Source organism: Leiobunum rupestre, chromosome 10 (assembly GCF_980474605.1).
Source record: "Leiobunum rupestre chromosome 10, qqLeiRupe1.1.hap1, whole genome shotgun sequence".
Classification (NCBI taxonomy): domain Eukaryota; kingdom Metazoa; phylum Arthropoda; class Arachnida; order Opiliones; family Sclerosomatidae; genus Leiobunum; species Leiobunum rupestre.
In genome coordinates this window covers 7,183,135-7,199,446 of record NC_143393.1, presented here as the reverse complement: position 1 = coordinate 7,199,446, position 16,312 = coordinate 7,183,135, and the positions used below count along the sequence as shown (strand labels likewise).

The window sequence follows — 16,312 nt, the reverse complement described above, 5'->3', positions numbered from 1 at the left end:
ACAATCAAACTTGACAATAAACAACTTTTATTTATTTTTCGTGTCAATGGGGGGTAATTGAAGGGGATCTATAGGGATAATGGTTCGCGAATATATCTCAAAACTAACGTTAATAGGATCGTGATTGTGACCGTGCGGAGCGAGGGTTAAATTTCCATAAAAACGGTCGGTGGAAAAACCAGCTCTGCACAGGTATACTCCACCGTTTCGGTTACACCTCCATTGAACTCTCTGGCTGAAAACGCGGTATATTCCGTGCTTGTAGCCGTTCAACACTGCGTTCACTCGCCCATTCTTATTCAAGTAGAATATCAAGTCTAAAAAAATTAAACGAAATCATTTAGATGTTTGTGTTAAAATCGATAAACTAGTTGTTTAAGAGTTAATCGAATGAAACTGATAGAGTATTTATTTTTAATGTCCATATATGACTTAGAATCACTTGGATAGGATAGTCCTGAATGTTTCATGCTTTGGTCAAACGCGGGTTGACAAAGGCAGGTTCGATGATATTTCTATGACATGCCCCTCTTAGCATGCATAACAATGTAACCCGCGAAAGGACTAATTACACTCTTGCACCATGATTTTCACATTGACGAGAAGTAAGTACTCTCGATTCGCAGTTTGTGGAACTGGCTGAAAATTAAGAGAAGTTGCGAGTTGAAGGGTTTTTCTCAAGAGCTCTTCGGTTTCCCCTTTCCATAAATATTTGCCGAGGTTAACGGTAAAATTAAATGCGGGCATCACCCTCCTACCACCTGGAATAATGGCATTACAAGTAACCGGAAGTCAACGTATTCAGCAAAGCGCTCAGAAGACCCGCATCTGCGAGTTAACGAAAGCCGTTAGATATCCTGGTGAAACTAGACTGAAAATGTAAATGAACAATAGACAAATTTGTAATGACGACTATTTATTTCTTCGAGGCAATTTGATTAAACATAATTGATGGAAGATTGATAGATTCGATCGGTATAATTTTTCCGCAACTCAATTCCATATTGAGATTAATTGGAGGGTGGTTATGGCTGAGTATTAGAGGGGCAACGTTGCCGTAGAACAGGTCGGTCAGAAAAGTGGCTTTGCAGTTCCTGTTAATGCCCCCGGAATGGTTGCACCTCCATTTCACGTAACTCGTGCCGATGTACTTAATCGAATGCTTGAATCCTCTGTAAACCGCGTTAATACGATTTTTCTTGTTCATGTAAAATATAATTTCTGTAAATCAAAGAACAAGAAACGTTTATCCCAAACGAAGAGACGCAAAAAAGTGACAATGTTGAAAGAATCGAATGAAACGAGATTTAGATAATTCGAATTTATTAATCGCGTTCGCTTATGTACACACCTCGTGAATTTTAAACGTAATTTATTTTTGGCAAGTCAATAGGATCTAGCGGAATGATTTTACGCATTCGTACCTCGAATTTAACGTCGCACGGGTTATGATTGTGACACTGAATTCCTTGCAGCATGATGTTATCGTAAAACACGTCCGTCCATAAACTAGCTCTACAAGGAATTTGTTTAGTGCCAACACATCGCCAATTAACGCTTCTTCCTTGAACGTAATGAATGCCGTATTTGAATCCTCCGTACAATAAGTTAACCCTTTGCATTTTGTTCATGAAAAAACTGACTGAAAAGTAATGGAAAAACGGCTTAAGTTAACGCAAAATATCCGCGTTTCTTGAATAAAGTATAAAGGCTGACGTGTAAGTTGTCAATTAAACTTATTTTATTTCCAAAGATCTTTGATGTTATATTTTTATTATTGTTACAACAACAGTACGATATTGGATGTAGTAACAAAATTATGGATGCGTCTTGAAGTGGGTTTCGTTTCTGGACTGACTGTGGTCTAGAGCAATTGAAGTCCGGAAATCGAAATTTTGGCCGATGTTAAAAGACTCGCTGGTGTTCTACATGCGGGGTTAAAATTTAGAAACCCGAAACACTGCTTATAAATAAAGTAAATAAAGATTGTACTTGATACTCTTATTTGAACGGTAAAATTAAAATAATTTTGGCAAATTTTCCGGATTCAAAGGCGCGAACCGGCGATATCTTTGGGTGCTAAAGTCAACCGGCGGATGATTATGTTCCATATGAAGGGGCGTCACATTGCCGTAATACATATCGGTGAAGAAACAACCTCTGCAGTTGCTTTTTTTACTACACTTCCATTTAACGTTAGTCTTGGAAATATAGCCGATAAAGTGGTCGTAGCCTTTGTAAAACGCGCAAACCCGCTTCTTCCGGCTCAAACTAAAAATAATATCTGCAAATACAATGCCGAAAAACACTTCAATTACAAGTTTCATTTGACCAGAAGTACATAACATATATCTTACAAGAGATGTATGCATCTATCTATACCATTAATGTTACTGGCTAGATTGGCGAAAAGACGTTGGGGAAAAAAAATATTGAGTAGCCAAATACCGGCCACCTGAATTAATGGCTTTAAAAAGTCGTTTGACGACTCAGGCATAGTGTGATGACTTGGGAATTAGCCTAGCTAGTTGATACAAATGCATATCGCTATGCAGTGTAACGATTACATTTTATATAGTTATAGGCGAAGTAATACATTAGGTATATTTTGAGACGTGATTTCGATATATGCTTCCGCGGATTGGCGGGAAATTTTTACCCACTTGAATCTATGTCGAACCTGTGAAGGTAGATATTTCATTTGAATGGTCTGGATGGATACGTCTCTGTTAAGATATATTATAAACGTCTGCTTTGACTGATATTTGGTAAATAAACTGTTGTCGGGGTAAAATTCGGTACAATATTAACCCTTTATTCAAGATTAAACAATATTACATATCTTTGTTTTGAGATAAATATAAAAATATGCTAATCAGGGGGAAGTGGTTCCGCATCTTGAAAGACGAATTTAGCTGGCGGGTGATTATGGGGAATATTAGGCACTGGATGATACGGATTAGAGTAGTCCATGTCCGTTACTAAGCTCGCTTTGCACTTGAGAGATCCTTTGCTGCAACGCCAACGGATTTTTCTTAAGCCTTTGTAATGGTCGCAATAAGTGTAGCCTTTGTACATAATATTTGGTCGCAAATGTCTACTTAAAACTACTCTGACTTTATCTTCGTTTTCGTCGTCTTCCACAGATTCCTGCACCACTGAACGGCAAAAAATAAATTATAAATAACGGGAAATAATACAGAAGTTTAGTAAAAACGCTCTAAACGTTTGAACGACAACGTCAGCAATACGTATATTCGGTCACCAGGAACCATTATTTGATATTGGTTGGTAGTGATTTTAATTCGATAGGCAAGGAAGACAAATGATAATACATTAGTACCTTTTAGGTAAGAGGCATTTCATTTTAAACCACTCAGAACGGATTTTAATAGACATGATGCTAAATCAAGAACAATTATCGATTTTTTTTATGCTTGAAGTTGGCTAACCTTTTTGTATTTAGTGGAAACTCTTGCCTATACTCAAGCTATTCAATGTGTGGGAAATTCTATGTCCATATTTGTTAGTGTGTTTCTTATATAGTTCAAGCCACTAACGCGAATAGTTAATTCATTTTGCCAAAAATGTCAGAGCAATAATTGCCAAGGCTTAACATTTATTTTGTTCTAATTTGTTAGATATATTTTTAGTAACGAAAATTGGTCTGAAATGAAAACGTAAGCTTTTGTAGCGAAGACGTTTTACATTCAGGGTCAACAAAAGTTTACAAATTACGGGAAACTGTTCGGGAGCAGACTAAAAATATTCGTCTATGGTAAAACTAGTGTTAAACTTTAGAAACACACTTGACCAATAGTTTTCCGTGTGTTACACTTTCCGACAATAGTTTGACTTTGAGCAGCACTGACCGAATGCGCCGAAATTTGTTTCCACCAATGAATTCAGTATTTTAAATTAAACACTATAAGAAACATAACACAAGGTCGACGAAAATATGGCATTACCAAATTATTAAGGAAATAATCACTTGTTTTCCACGTTGTGGTTCAAACCTTCAGAGAGCTTTGCTTAAACAATCGATTGAATGCGTTTTGGTATATTAGAGATGGAGAGTTATGAAAGAACATAAGTCAGTTGCTTTTGGCACGTATTTACTAGACACAAAATGGATACAACGCGTGAAATGTGGAAAAATCGGTTTAAGTCTTCTAAGGAAGTAGACTAGGAAACTGATCCTCCATGTGGACGACGTTTTCCAAAAACGGAAGATGGTTATGAGGGACGAAGTGTTCCGGGTGGTCGTAATAGCAATCAGTGATTAAACTGCCTTTGCAATTCAACGTAACGTTGCTGCACCGCCAACGTATGGTCGTTTCCGTTCTGCTAAACTGGGCGTAAGCGTATCCTTTGTAGTAGATGGAATCGATGCCAGTTCTACTAACGCTGCTGTCCAGACCGACAATTCCTGGGTATAAAAAAGTAGTTGTCGAAGTATTATACCCTCGATAGATGAAAGTGTAATGCGTGTGTATTCGAAACTACATGAATTATGGCACACTGACAATGATTGAAAAACGTCTTTTATTGTTTTAGGGAAATCGTGTTTGGACTAAGCTCACGAGAAACCTTGGTTTTCGGGTGGGTGCGTATGCTCCGAGCTGGGGTAAGGGTTCTGGTACTGGTAAGTGGTAAAGAGACCGGCGTGACATCGGAAAGATCGTCTCTTGGTACACCTCCATCTAACTTTATCCTTAAATGGATCCTTATAGTGAATAGCGTAGGAATATCCCCTGTAATACACGTTCATGTTCCCAAATCGATTCGTTATTAAAGTAACGCTATCTGAAATAGACAAACGGTTTTGTCAGTCATCGATTCTTCCAACCGTAATAGTGATATTCCGTTGGCGGTATTGAAAATAAAACACTATTCTAATCAGTTTAGTTTGATACCAAAATATATCCTTTTTTATTCAAATGTACAAATTTAACATTGAAGTGTAACGACTGATGTTTGTACAAATTTAACATTGAAATGTAATAACCGGCAAAAAACATTTTTTCTCACTTTAAAATTAAAGTACCTAAGTACTTGTTGGGCGGAATCAACTCGTTGTGATCCAGTTTGTGGACGGAGAGCTTGTGAATCTTAATATTGTCACTTCGTGAAAAGTATTTCCCGCAAATATCGCAAACGCCCGGACGACGACTGAGTCGAATGTGGTTTTCATCCTTTCGATTTGCATTATTCCGCTTTCTACCTACAAAGAGCGGTTTATGGCATGTTACCAGTTACGCCTACATATCGTACCAGACGTCTGCATCATTTCTCTTAACAAGTAACCGATGAGGTCACGGAAATGAGACATGTACCTTCCCAGGTTGTTATGGGCGCGAATTTCACGAGCATCATGACTCGAAAAGTACCACGTATAAAATGTAAAATGCGTAAAGCTTCATTTCCAGTAGCGCGCGTCATAATGTTATTTTTTTTACGCGCGTAAAAACGTTTGAGCGTTTCAAAGCTGAGAAACGCGTCGTTGCGCGCGCCAGTGGAAAACAAGCTTAAGGATATTTAATTTGATATTTAGCCATATTTTCCGATGTAATAATTCTAGAATCTCACCATTTCACCCCACAAATGTTTTTCCTTCGAAATGTATTTTGAAAAATCAGCCTGCGAATGTACATGTTTCAAGCAAATAATATAATAGGTACATATCTTAATTGCGTTGTGTAATGCATATTTCAATATGGTAAAACTGTAAAGGATTTAAGCAAGATTGACGTCATTTACAACCAATCAAAATAGGTTAAAATTGACGTAATTTTATATTCCCCGGTGCTTTTCAACGACGTCTATTGCTAGAGACGACGGAAAATTACCACTAAGGGGATTATGATAAATCAATATATTTCTAGAATAAACTAAATTTAACCTGACACTAATAGCGTTGAAGACAAACGTTCTTTTAACCTTTTATAGTGGTTTCAGATTAATATATGCCACATCATTAACGAAATTAGAGAAAGCGTGACACAAAAATCTTTAATAAATTAAATCACCGTGCTTTCGCGAAGTGATACAATCGTATTCTATTTTGCATTAGATGAAGATTCCGTGAACGGATAACATGTGTTTTCTAATATTCTCAATGCGAGTTATTGTTTTCCCGCAAACGTGACAGGTCCCAGGACGGCGAACTCTACTCCTACGAGAAGGATATCCTGCGGAAGTCCGATAATTATTCGTACAATTACGAAAGCGACGGAAATTACCTACAAAACAATTATGTTGTTTCATTAATATACGTATGAATTTTTATGCGCCGTGATTTTCTATTAACTACATGTAAAAATCGCGTATTAAATAAAACTTAAACCAAACATTAAATAACTAACTTTTTAATTAAACAATGATGTGTATTACAAACTTAGTCGAAATTGTGTTATATATGATAAAAATATATCATTTTATATATTTATACATAATATATATGAAATATAATGTTTAACTGCGGTAATTAACGTCCCCGATTGCTTTGAAAATGTACAACTTGTTTGTGTGCTTTAATATTGTCACTTCGAGTGAAATACTTCCCGCAAATGTCACAATTTCCCGGTCGTCGACTTTGAAACGTGTCCCGTTGGCTCTTTGCCGTTTTAGAATTAGCCAATTTAAAAATTCCAGCTATAAATTAAATATTAAAAATAATAATAATAATTCCATCTCTCTATGCGTCATACGTTTTCTTCGAATTCAAGAACATTTGTTTGGCTGGGAACGTGTATTTATGTTTACCTGGGCCTATTCGATATTTATTCCAAATGGGAACGGGGCCTCGGAAAGCGCCTCTGGGACCTATAAACGTATGGCGACCTGTAAAGTACGACTATATATTACAGAGCAATCGATAATCTTTGCTTCCGCCGCTTTACAAGAGGCCTATAGTCGTAGCGAAAACAACTTAATGGCATTGTCAAAGCGCTTAGTAGCATTAGCAAGTGAGCCTGCATTTTATAAAAATGTAAGGTTGTTTTCATATAAACACAATACGTTTTTTATTTTTCGTTTTTCAAGGATTATTTATTCAAGATGTCAACAAAAAAAATAAACTACATCGTTATCTTTGCAAGTGGGAAGAAAAAATATTTATATAATGGGTCATTTGGAAGTACCGATAAAGCCAGAGATAACTATAAATATACGATACGGGTATAACATTATTCTTCCCCTTCGTTGGTGCTATCAACTGACACAATTCGATTCATCCCAAGGACGGATTCTCAAGGGGGTCATGCAAAAATTATCAAATGTTCCGTATCTCAAATTTGTTAAAAAAAATTATAGTTTTCGTTCCAGATTCCAAACCCTTGGAAAATTACCCCAAAACAACAAAAACACTACAAAACTTTTCAGAATGTTATTTAATTAATCGTTTAAACTATCCAATTTCAAGCTACGCGTTCTTTCTTGATTTATTTAAGCAACAAACAACTTAAGAAAATACGTACTTGCGTGACCCGTGAGGTCAGAAGATTCTACACTTTATGCACGGAGACCTTATGGATTCGAATACTGTCCCTTCGAGCGAAATACTTTCCGCAAATATCGCAATTACCCGGACTTCTACTCAGAGGTACGTACTTGTTACCAACTTCCATCACTCGAAAGTACTTGCCAGGCCTCTTTGGCTTTGATATTAAATTGAAATGAATATCTAAAATAACGTTAAAATCTGTACTAAATTCGTAAATAAAATAGATTTTAAATTTCGTACGTGTGCCTAAGAGAATAAACGTACACCGATTTATGAGTAACGCTAATTTATTGAAAAGATTTACATTTCTCTTGGATACAACGGCCAAAATGAACGAAAACTTAAATCCCCTTTCTCCCAAATCTCAAAAAAAAAACCCGTTGAACATTTATTAGTTTTTTTTTTTGATAATTTGCGATCCACCAAAATGTAAACGTTTTTGGGACCTTTTCTACATTGTGTCACAACCCGAAATTATTTATAGTCTCGTCACAACGCCATCTAGGAAGACTGAAAAATCTTTCTCGAAGTCAAAAAAGACCAACCAAAAATAGGAAAACTTGAAAGGCAGGGTACTCTAAACTACAACCATTTTTTTCGCACTTTTCTAAGTTAAGAAATGTTAAAATTGGCGTTACCGCCGCGACTTTTAATTAGTCCTATCAGTATTTGTTTTCTGAGATAAGAATTCGGTTCGGGCGCGTAAAACGGCAAATGGTTGTGGGGCATCTTCTTGGTTGGGTTCTGGTACTCCAAGTTAGTGATCATACTGCCCTTGCAGTTTTGGTTCTGCCTCAGAGCGCAACTCCACCATTTGTTGTGTTTGCTTTCCGTATTCTTTAAATACACGAAGCCCTCGTGGTAAATGTTAACACCGCCTCTTGAGTTGGGGATCACCACGACTAAACGGGGGAGAAGATTGAAAAAAAAAAAACGAAACTTTGGTTATATCGTAGAGATTCTTATTGGTCAAAAAAGACACAAATTAAACCACATTCACAACTACTACAAAGAGAATATACGTTAAAACCATAAAGTCACAGTCATAAAGGCATTTTTGGCGATAGTTATTTAGATATACCCGTTGTTGTACTTTCAAAACTCTGGAAGTTATTTATTAACTTTGGGACATGAAAATAAAAGCACGAATACACAATTATTATATATATATATATATATATATTTATATATGGCAACTTTTTCAAAATACTGATTTAGGTGCATTTTTGTTTAAAAACTAAGTTAATCGTCGGTGGATTTGTTGGAGTCGGTGGGAATATCCGGTTCTAAATTTAGCAAAGTGACAGGAGGAAAAGGTCCACGAGCCTTGAGAGATCTCGGTCTGCTTCTGGCGCTAGTAGAAACCTGCAATTCGGGATTAAATCGATAGTCTAGCAAAGGATTTCGGCTGTTCGGCTGTTTCCGATTATCGTTTTGGTGAGCTGGTATAAAAGGCGAGTGGGTGTGTTCCGAGGTTAAGCAGGGGTTGCTGGTGTCCAAATCCGTCCGTAATTTGGCCGTGCATTGCATGGATTTTCGGAAAGCGCACCTCCAGCGTATCGAAGTTTTGGAAACGCCCTTTTTGGAGTACATGTAGTTGTTGAAGATTAAGTTGCGAAATGCCGGGTTCTGATAATCTTGAAGCGCTATAAGGACAAAGAAATGATTGGTCAGTATAAAGATATGCGACTAACGGTAAAACTATAATGGAAATAATATCAAACGGACACTTTGTAAATATCTTTATTTTAATATAATTAATTTTGATACTGTAGACAAAAAATAAACTTCCTTAACATCTGGGTTTAGGACGGAGGGTCTTGCGACCTTGGGATTGGTAAATGGGTATGTACGTATGGTTGGCGTCCATATCGGTGCGTAAGTATAAGCATGGCATTTCGAAGACTTCTGAAAAGTGCCCCTCCAACGAATGGTCGATTTTGACATACCATTTTTGCAGTAGGTGTAATGGCCGAAGCGCTGTAGCGAAACAACAAAGTTGGTCAATATAAAACGGTTTTACACGACCAAGAATTTATTCGTATTAACAGAGAATGTAACTATTGCCTCCTTTTTCATGATTTTCGGGAAATATTCTCAGCCAACACAAAGAAAGCCTGTGATCATATCGGAGTGTCCACCCTCCTTACCGGCAGAAACACTACGGGCGTGGTTTTTCTCCCGGGTATCGCGAGGCAAACAGGCTGCTGCCCGTCAATTCTTTGTTAACCTGAATACAGTCTCGACACGACCCAAGACAAACAAGAACCCAACAAAATTAACTTGTCAAAACAGATTTATTTTCAAAGTTTTATCCAAAATTACAATTTTATTTATTAAATTAATAGGTCTAAATAGATCGATTATAAAGTTATGCAGTAGAAAACATTCCTTAATTTAAAACTTTGTAACCGAGGGGCTAACCACTTAACATTTTCCTGTACATATATAAAGTAATCGAAATGATTGATGGTTTAATACCGAGCAATTACGGTGATTACACAACGATTACCATAATCATTTTTACCAATTACGGCCAGTGGCCACTGGCCAGCCCCTCGTTCGTAGCTATAGGAAAATGAAAGGCAAGCGCCCAGTCCTAATGAAAAGTCAGATACATTGGAAGATCCTGATAGTCGATGGCTGATTGCGACAATTCGAACTCTTCTAAGACGTAATTGGCTTCGTGGCTGTGCTGCGTTTTGATTCTCGGGTCGGAGAAGTCCGCTTTAGTCGTAATAGCACCCTTGCACTTGAAAGCTCGTCGCGACGAGCAAATCCACCATATTTTGTTGGGAAGCGAGCAATGCTTAAAATAGGTGAAGCCTTGATACGTTATATTGGATCCCCCGACGCGGTTTCTAGTCAGAATGACTGACAAATAAAACAAAAAGATAAAAACAAAAATTATACAAAACCGCGTCCTCTTAGAAAAGAAATACCGGACTAGCTTATTAAGAGAATGAACGAATCGAAACGCCGTGACGTTTTTGAAAACATTTATTCTAATGTTAACCTCATTTATATACAATAGATAAAGTATTGTCTACGACTATATCGCGTGAAATGAGAACAAAAAAATGTAAGTTATAAGGGATTGTGATTATGGGGAAGGGACACCGTTGGATTGGTTTCATCTAAATTGGTAGCCAAATTGCCTTTACAATTTAAGTTACGTCGGTAAACGCATCGCCACCATATCTTGTTCCTATTCTGCGAATGTTTCCAATAATTGTAGCCGTCATGATAGATCGTCCGACCGCGACGACTGTTGTATATGGTCAATACTATTCGTAAATGAACAAACTTAAGTGTTATTTCAATAGGTTTCAAATCTCCATAACCAAAATACGTGTAATAATATGCTAATGAATATTTTATTTGCAAATTGTAAGAAAAAGAAAACAACGCGTTGAAGACAAAAACTTTGAAAAAGTCTCGCAATTTCAGTCACTATCGTCTGTCCCCGAAATGGGTTCCATAATGTGGTGCTCGATCGCATGTGTCACCGGCGTGATGGACACGTCTTCGGGTAAACTGATAACTACGGGTTTCAAAATCATGCCGGGGGTACTAGACGCGAATTCGGCCAGGCTGGGCCTGACGGGGGCCGCCTTGATGGCCTTTCTGGCGCTGGGAGGTCGCGAATTTTTCCGTTTCATTTGGAGTTCCCCTTTCTCGTTGAGGATTAGAGGTGAAGGGTCGTGGTTGTGGTGGGCAGCCGGGCGCGGGTTGGTTCCGTCGAGGTCCGTGAAGGCGGCACCTCTGCAGATTCGGAAATGCGAGGCGCAACGCCATCGCATCTTGTTTCTCATCTTCGAGTGACGCCAGTAGGTATATCCTTGAAAGTACAGAGTCTTTCCTCCCTTTTGATTCTTCACTTCGTCCACGGTGGCCGCTGTAGTGAATCAAAGGAATTAGTTATCGTCCGAAAGTAATGTGGTCAATTATAAAAGTGTGGCCTGGCTACTTTTGTGTTCGGAAAAGCTACGAAGAAGTAAAAAAACCCGCAATCTACCCTACTAAACGAATTAATGGAACAAGCACGCCAACAAAAACCTTTAATATTCGAATTTTTGCCAATAAGCTTTCCAATAACGTGTCATGTTTAAATTGGGGGACAATGGTGCAAGAGGATAGCTGGATGATTATGGAATAAAGTTTGCCGGGGATTGTCTCCGTTGCGTCCCGTGACGAGAGCACCGGGACATTTTAGCACGTTGCTGGAACTGCATCTCCATCTGATGGTCTCGTTTCTGGTGTCTTTGTGCTTCCAGTAGCGGTATCCATTCCATAGAAGGTTAAATCCGCCTTTACGGTTCATCCAGATCTTGACTGTCATGTAAAAAGCGAAAAAATGCGTGTTAGTAGCCGGTTTTGCCACCTAAAGCTAATTCTTTCTGATTTATGAAGCCGAAAGATTCCGCGAAGTGAGTCAATAAACATTTTTAACGCTAACACCTTAATTTTTATTTTTGTGATAAGAAATACATTTTTTTTTACCTTGTAAAATATCTGTTCCGACTGTATACATAATATAATATATATTTTGTCCAACCTTTGGAGTAAACCGCGACCCAAAACCATTGTCCCCATAACGAGTCGAGGTTATAATAAAACAAATACTGATAACAGTCGGGAGAACTACACGTTAATCAAAAAATTAAAATTAAAAATCCGACTCAGTCAAAAAACCCATATCAAATTGGATAACCATCAACCGCGAAATAATATGCCTATTAGAAAATAGTTATTACAACATGAGACTCTGTGACACTCCTCGAGGAATTGAGATTTTCAACATTTTATTAAACCCTTTTAATAGGTGGCCGTAGAGGTTATTGGAATTTGGGCAAAATAGCCAGGGGCCGGCTTCGTCCTGCGGCCTCCTGTTCGGAACGAAAGAGCGACCTCAGAACGTCAGCTGGACGCAGGTGTTCTGGACTGTGATTGTGTTCGACCCGTAGCCGAGGATTGGTGCACTCCAGGGTAGTGAACAAGGCTCCGTTACACATGAAGTACTGAGAGGTACATTTGGTGCATCGCCATCGAATCCTGTCTTTGTGTTGGGAATGCTTCCAATAGGTGAAACCGCCGTAGAAAATACTTCGTCCACCTCGTTTGTTCAGCAACTCGATTACTGTTTATACAAATTAAGTTAAGACTGATTAGTAAATGAAAGGCAAAAATCGGGGCACATAGAACATAAAAACGAGAACGAATTGAGATTAACACTAGTAATTATTATAATTACTACGATATATTTTAATATTTCTCGAAAACACCGCTAAAAACCCTAATCATTTAACAATCAAAGGCACATAATGGCGTAAAATGTTATTAAGAATAAGTTTTTTGATTATCTTATAAAAACCTTATATACTATATTCAGCTGATCAACATTATTTATATTTACTATAACCTTAACCGATAGTGTTATAAAATTGCACTTGGATTTTTCAACACAACATCACCGTATCAACATTGACCCCATTCGTAACAAAATAAAAGTTAATCGAAACGTGTACGCTGTTGCAAATTTATAGTGTAAAGTAATAAAAATTTTATATTTATATGTGGACGGTTCCATTGTACTGTTGGTGCTATTTCGATTCCTTAACAATCGCCTCGATAGCAATGGTGAAAGGAGAGACCTGCTTTTCGCTTGTTGGGACGATTTCGGGGTGGGTATTGTAGCAGTGCCTTCGAAGGTGCTCTTTCCTAAAGTACTTTTTATCACAAAACAGGCACTGAAATTTCTTCCGTTCGCGTTTATCGCGGTGAGTTTCGACGTGTCTCGGAAGGCTGTCGTTGAAATAACGACCGCAAATTGGACACGAACCGCTGGCCTTTATGCCAGCGATACTCCCCTCGTACGTTTTCTCTCGGCGAAACAACCAAAAACAAAAGTCTGAAATGTCAAAAAAACGTATGGTGTTAATGTAAAATTTGCAGGCAAATTTCGCGATAGCCCCTACTCACTTAACGTATTTTCAGAATATTTTGTAATAAACCAGTACGAAAAGCGTGGTTATATGTACGATATTTTATTTCCATTTTCCAACGAATACATCACTTATGGTCATATTTTCGAAATAAAATAATCCATTTTTACAAAATAATACTAGAGGTATATTACTTAAAAAAAAATAGGTGGGTTTGAACTAGAAAGTAGGAATTTTCTTGTGTATAAAAATTTCCAAGAGCACTTAGCTTCTGCTAATGTATTTCGAAGGCTTAAAGAATATCTCCATAAACGCAGCAAAAACCGCACTTTTTAAAGTTTTCCAACGCCTTTGAAAACCTAGCTTTAGCTACAAAACTTAACCATAAAAATGAACAGTGGGTCAAACTAAAATATAAAGCGTTGTACTATAACAACGAATTTAATTTTTTTCAAAGTTATTAGATATCATGGCTACAACTATTATCTTATCATCTAATAATTACAATTGATGAAGAAACATATACGTATAATATTATGATTTGAGTATTGTAGGTCAATAATAATGGCCCACAAAATTACTGCTTGGGTTATGTTACAATTAATGAGTAAAGATTCAAAAACTAAATTAAAATTAGGAATTATTGACAGCTTCACAATGAGCTACCTGGCAATGTCTTTTTAAATGGTCTTTCCTGAAATACATTTTATCGCAATATTTACATGGAATACGCATTCTCTCATTAGCATCACGATGCGTTTCCATATGTCGTAAAAGACAGAGGAAATATTTCCCACAAAAATGGCAGTTACCGCTAGCAGTGGTATTCAAATTGTCTGAGTACTTAGATGATTTCTTTTTACCAATTTGGGATCCACGAAAGCCTGAAAATATAAGGATGACAATTACCCACACGTGGTAAAAAATCCGGGGAGGGGCCAACCACATATATAATTAAAAAGGGTGAAACAGATTTAAAATTCACAAGATATATTTGTATTGTATGTATAACAGTAGTAAACTTCATTCAGATGTGACATGCATACACAACAAAAGCGAAGTTTCACATACAACACAAATTATTTGTTGTATAATTGAATTATACCATTAACTATAATAATAACAGATTGTTACATAAACTGACAGAAAAATTAAATGTTGTAACTTACATGCTTGTAAGAGAAAATAACTACATACTATTTTCAAAACTAATAGGGAAAACGTCAAAGAAAAAAATGCAACTTTCCAGTTAAAATAATTATCATTAAATACCCATATTAGGAATCCGTCTTGGATATGTTTGATTTGAAACCTCACTAGAATGAGCATGAACTACTTTAGATACTCTTCTGGTCGAAGTTTGGGGTTCAACAGCTGGCTGAAGAGATTCTATTATATTAATTTGGTTTACAGGAGTTATGTCAGCAGGAATTTCTCTTAATAAGACTTCCCGAATATTTTGAGAACTTTCAAAATTATTTGTTGCATTATTTTCTTCAATGCTAAAGCTTTGATCATTTGTTAAACCAACTGAAGTATCTGGTACTGTGATTTTCCTGGGCCTACCAGGTTTTCTTTTAAATAATGGTACAAAAGCCCCAGAAATAGGTTCTTTCCTGGGCCTTCCAACAGGTTTTTTGGTTTTAGAAATAATAGAAGATTGACTGACTGGACTACCTTTGACCACATTTGGCTGACTTGAAGTAGATTGTCGAGCTAGAGGAGAAGGTTTGACTGGCACAATTTCTTTACGAGAAGCTAAATTTGGCAATGTAGACTTATTCTGAAGACTTGGAAGCTTAGCTTTGGCAGTTTTCTTTGCGAGAATAAGAGATTCAGGAGTTTTAGTAGTTTTCATTACGGAGCCATTATAAACAGGATCCGCGCGTGGTCTTCCTTTTGGAACTTTCCTATGTCCTTTTTTTAAAGGAAAATTAAACGTTCCAGGAATTGGAAAATGTTTCTTTGGTTTTCGACCTCTCTTGTTTGGCAAATTATTTTCAACTAGGCTTTGATTTGGTTGGATCATTGGTGTTTTGTCAACATGAAAGTTTTCCTCAGTAAAGTTCTTATAATGATTTGTATGGTTCAATGCTTGTGACCAATGTTCCTCAGATATTTCAATCTCTGTATTAAATCCTGTAGATGCTTGTAGTCTTTGCTTGATAGATTCTGAGAGATCGGGGAGATCTCCTAAATCGATCAAACTGGTAATTGGTGGATGATTATGGTTTGAAAGCGGAACCGGACTGTAATAATCATTTACCACACGCAACTGTCCGGGACATTTATGACTTTTTAGAGCACTGCAACGCCACTTGGTATAGTAAGATCGGTATAAGTAACCATTGTAGAAAATGTGAGATTCTCCTTTCTGGTTTCTTCCTAAAACGATGACTGCTTATGGGAAGAAAAAAAATTAAATTAAATAATGAGGAACTAATAATTCTATATTCCTAAACTATAAAATTATAAACTGCCTTCTGAGCCGGAAAGAAAAACTGGTATTGGAAACTAAAAATTACATGTGAATAAAAAATTTATGTTATGTATTGCTTCTTTAATAAAACATTTCATACTAAAAACATTCTTCAAAGTGATAATTTCAATAGATTTATTTACTTTAGTATACATACCATATAAACAAAAATGAAACGTGTGTGATTTCATATGTACCTTGGTTTAAACAATGAGTGTGGTTCCAAAAGCTAGCTTGTCTTTAATTGCATGGTACAAAATTTCCTTATTGTTTACAATATTTGTCACGCAGTAGTATATTTTTTATCATTAATTTGGTTTTTTCATTTAGCTGATATTCTGGATTGAGCTTCCAAACAGCAGCATCACCTTCTACATCTTCTTT

At 36.9% G+C, this 16,312-nt stretch overlaps 2 protein-coding genes and 1 long non-coding RNA gene across 4 annotated transcripts; 1 reads left to right on the top strand and 2 right to left on the bottom strand.

Annotated features, from left to right (window-relative positions):
- Nucleotides 1-1,455: 1,455 nt before the first annotated feature.
- Nucleotides 1,456-4,764, top strand: LOC149923511 (uncharacterized). Its single transcript, XR_016476850.1, has 3 exons — nucleotides 1,456-1,718; nucleotides 1,793-1,975; nucleotides 4,558-4,764. It is a non-coding gene; the product is annotated as an uncharacterized LOC149923511 (long non-coding RNA).
- LOC149923510 (uncharacterized) lies at nucleotides 4,050-5,648 on the bottom strand. 2 transcript variants are annotated; one of them, XM_090159880.1, is made up of 2 exons: nucleotides 5,275-5,648; nucleotides 4,050-5,224 (listed from the first exon to the last, which is right to left on the bottom strand). In XM_090159880.1, exons 1-2 carry the CDS (start codon nucleotides 5,330-5,332, stop codon nucleotides 5,028-5,030), a joined length of 255 nt encoding a protein of 84 aa, XP_090016006.1. In that variant the 5' UTR covers nucleotides 5,333-5,648; the 3' UTR covers nucleotides 4,050-5,027. The 2 variants fall into 2 exon arrangements, with proteins under 2 accessions (XP_090016006.1, XP_090016004.1); XM_090159878.1 differs by having other exon boundaries at nucleotides 5,337-5,648.
- Nucleotides 5,649-13,642: 7,994 nt separating this feature from the next.
- On the bottom strand, nucleotides 13,643-15,851 carry LOC149923509 (uncharacterized). Its single transcript, XM_090159873.1, has 2 exons — nucleotides 14,722-15,851; nucleotides 13,643-14,333 (listed from the first exon to the last, which is right to left on the bottom strand). Exons 1-2 carry the CDS (start codon nucleotides 15,476-15,478, stop codon nucleotides 14,083-14,085), a joined length of 1,008 nt encoding a protein of 335 aa, XP_090015999.1. The 5' UTR covers nucleotides 15,479-15,851; the 3' UTR covers nucleotides 13,643-14,082.
- Between the last annotated feature and the right edge of the window lie 461 nt (nucleotides 15,852-16,312).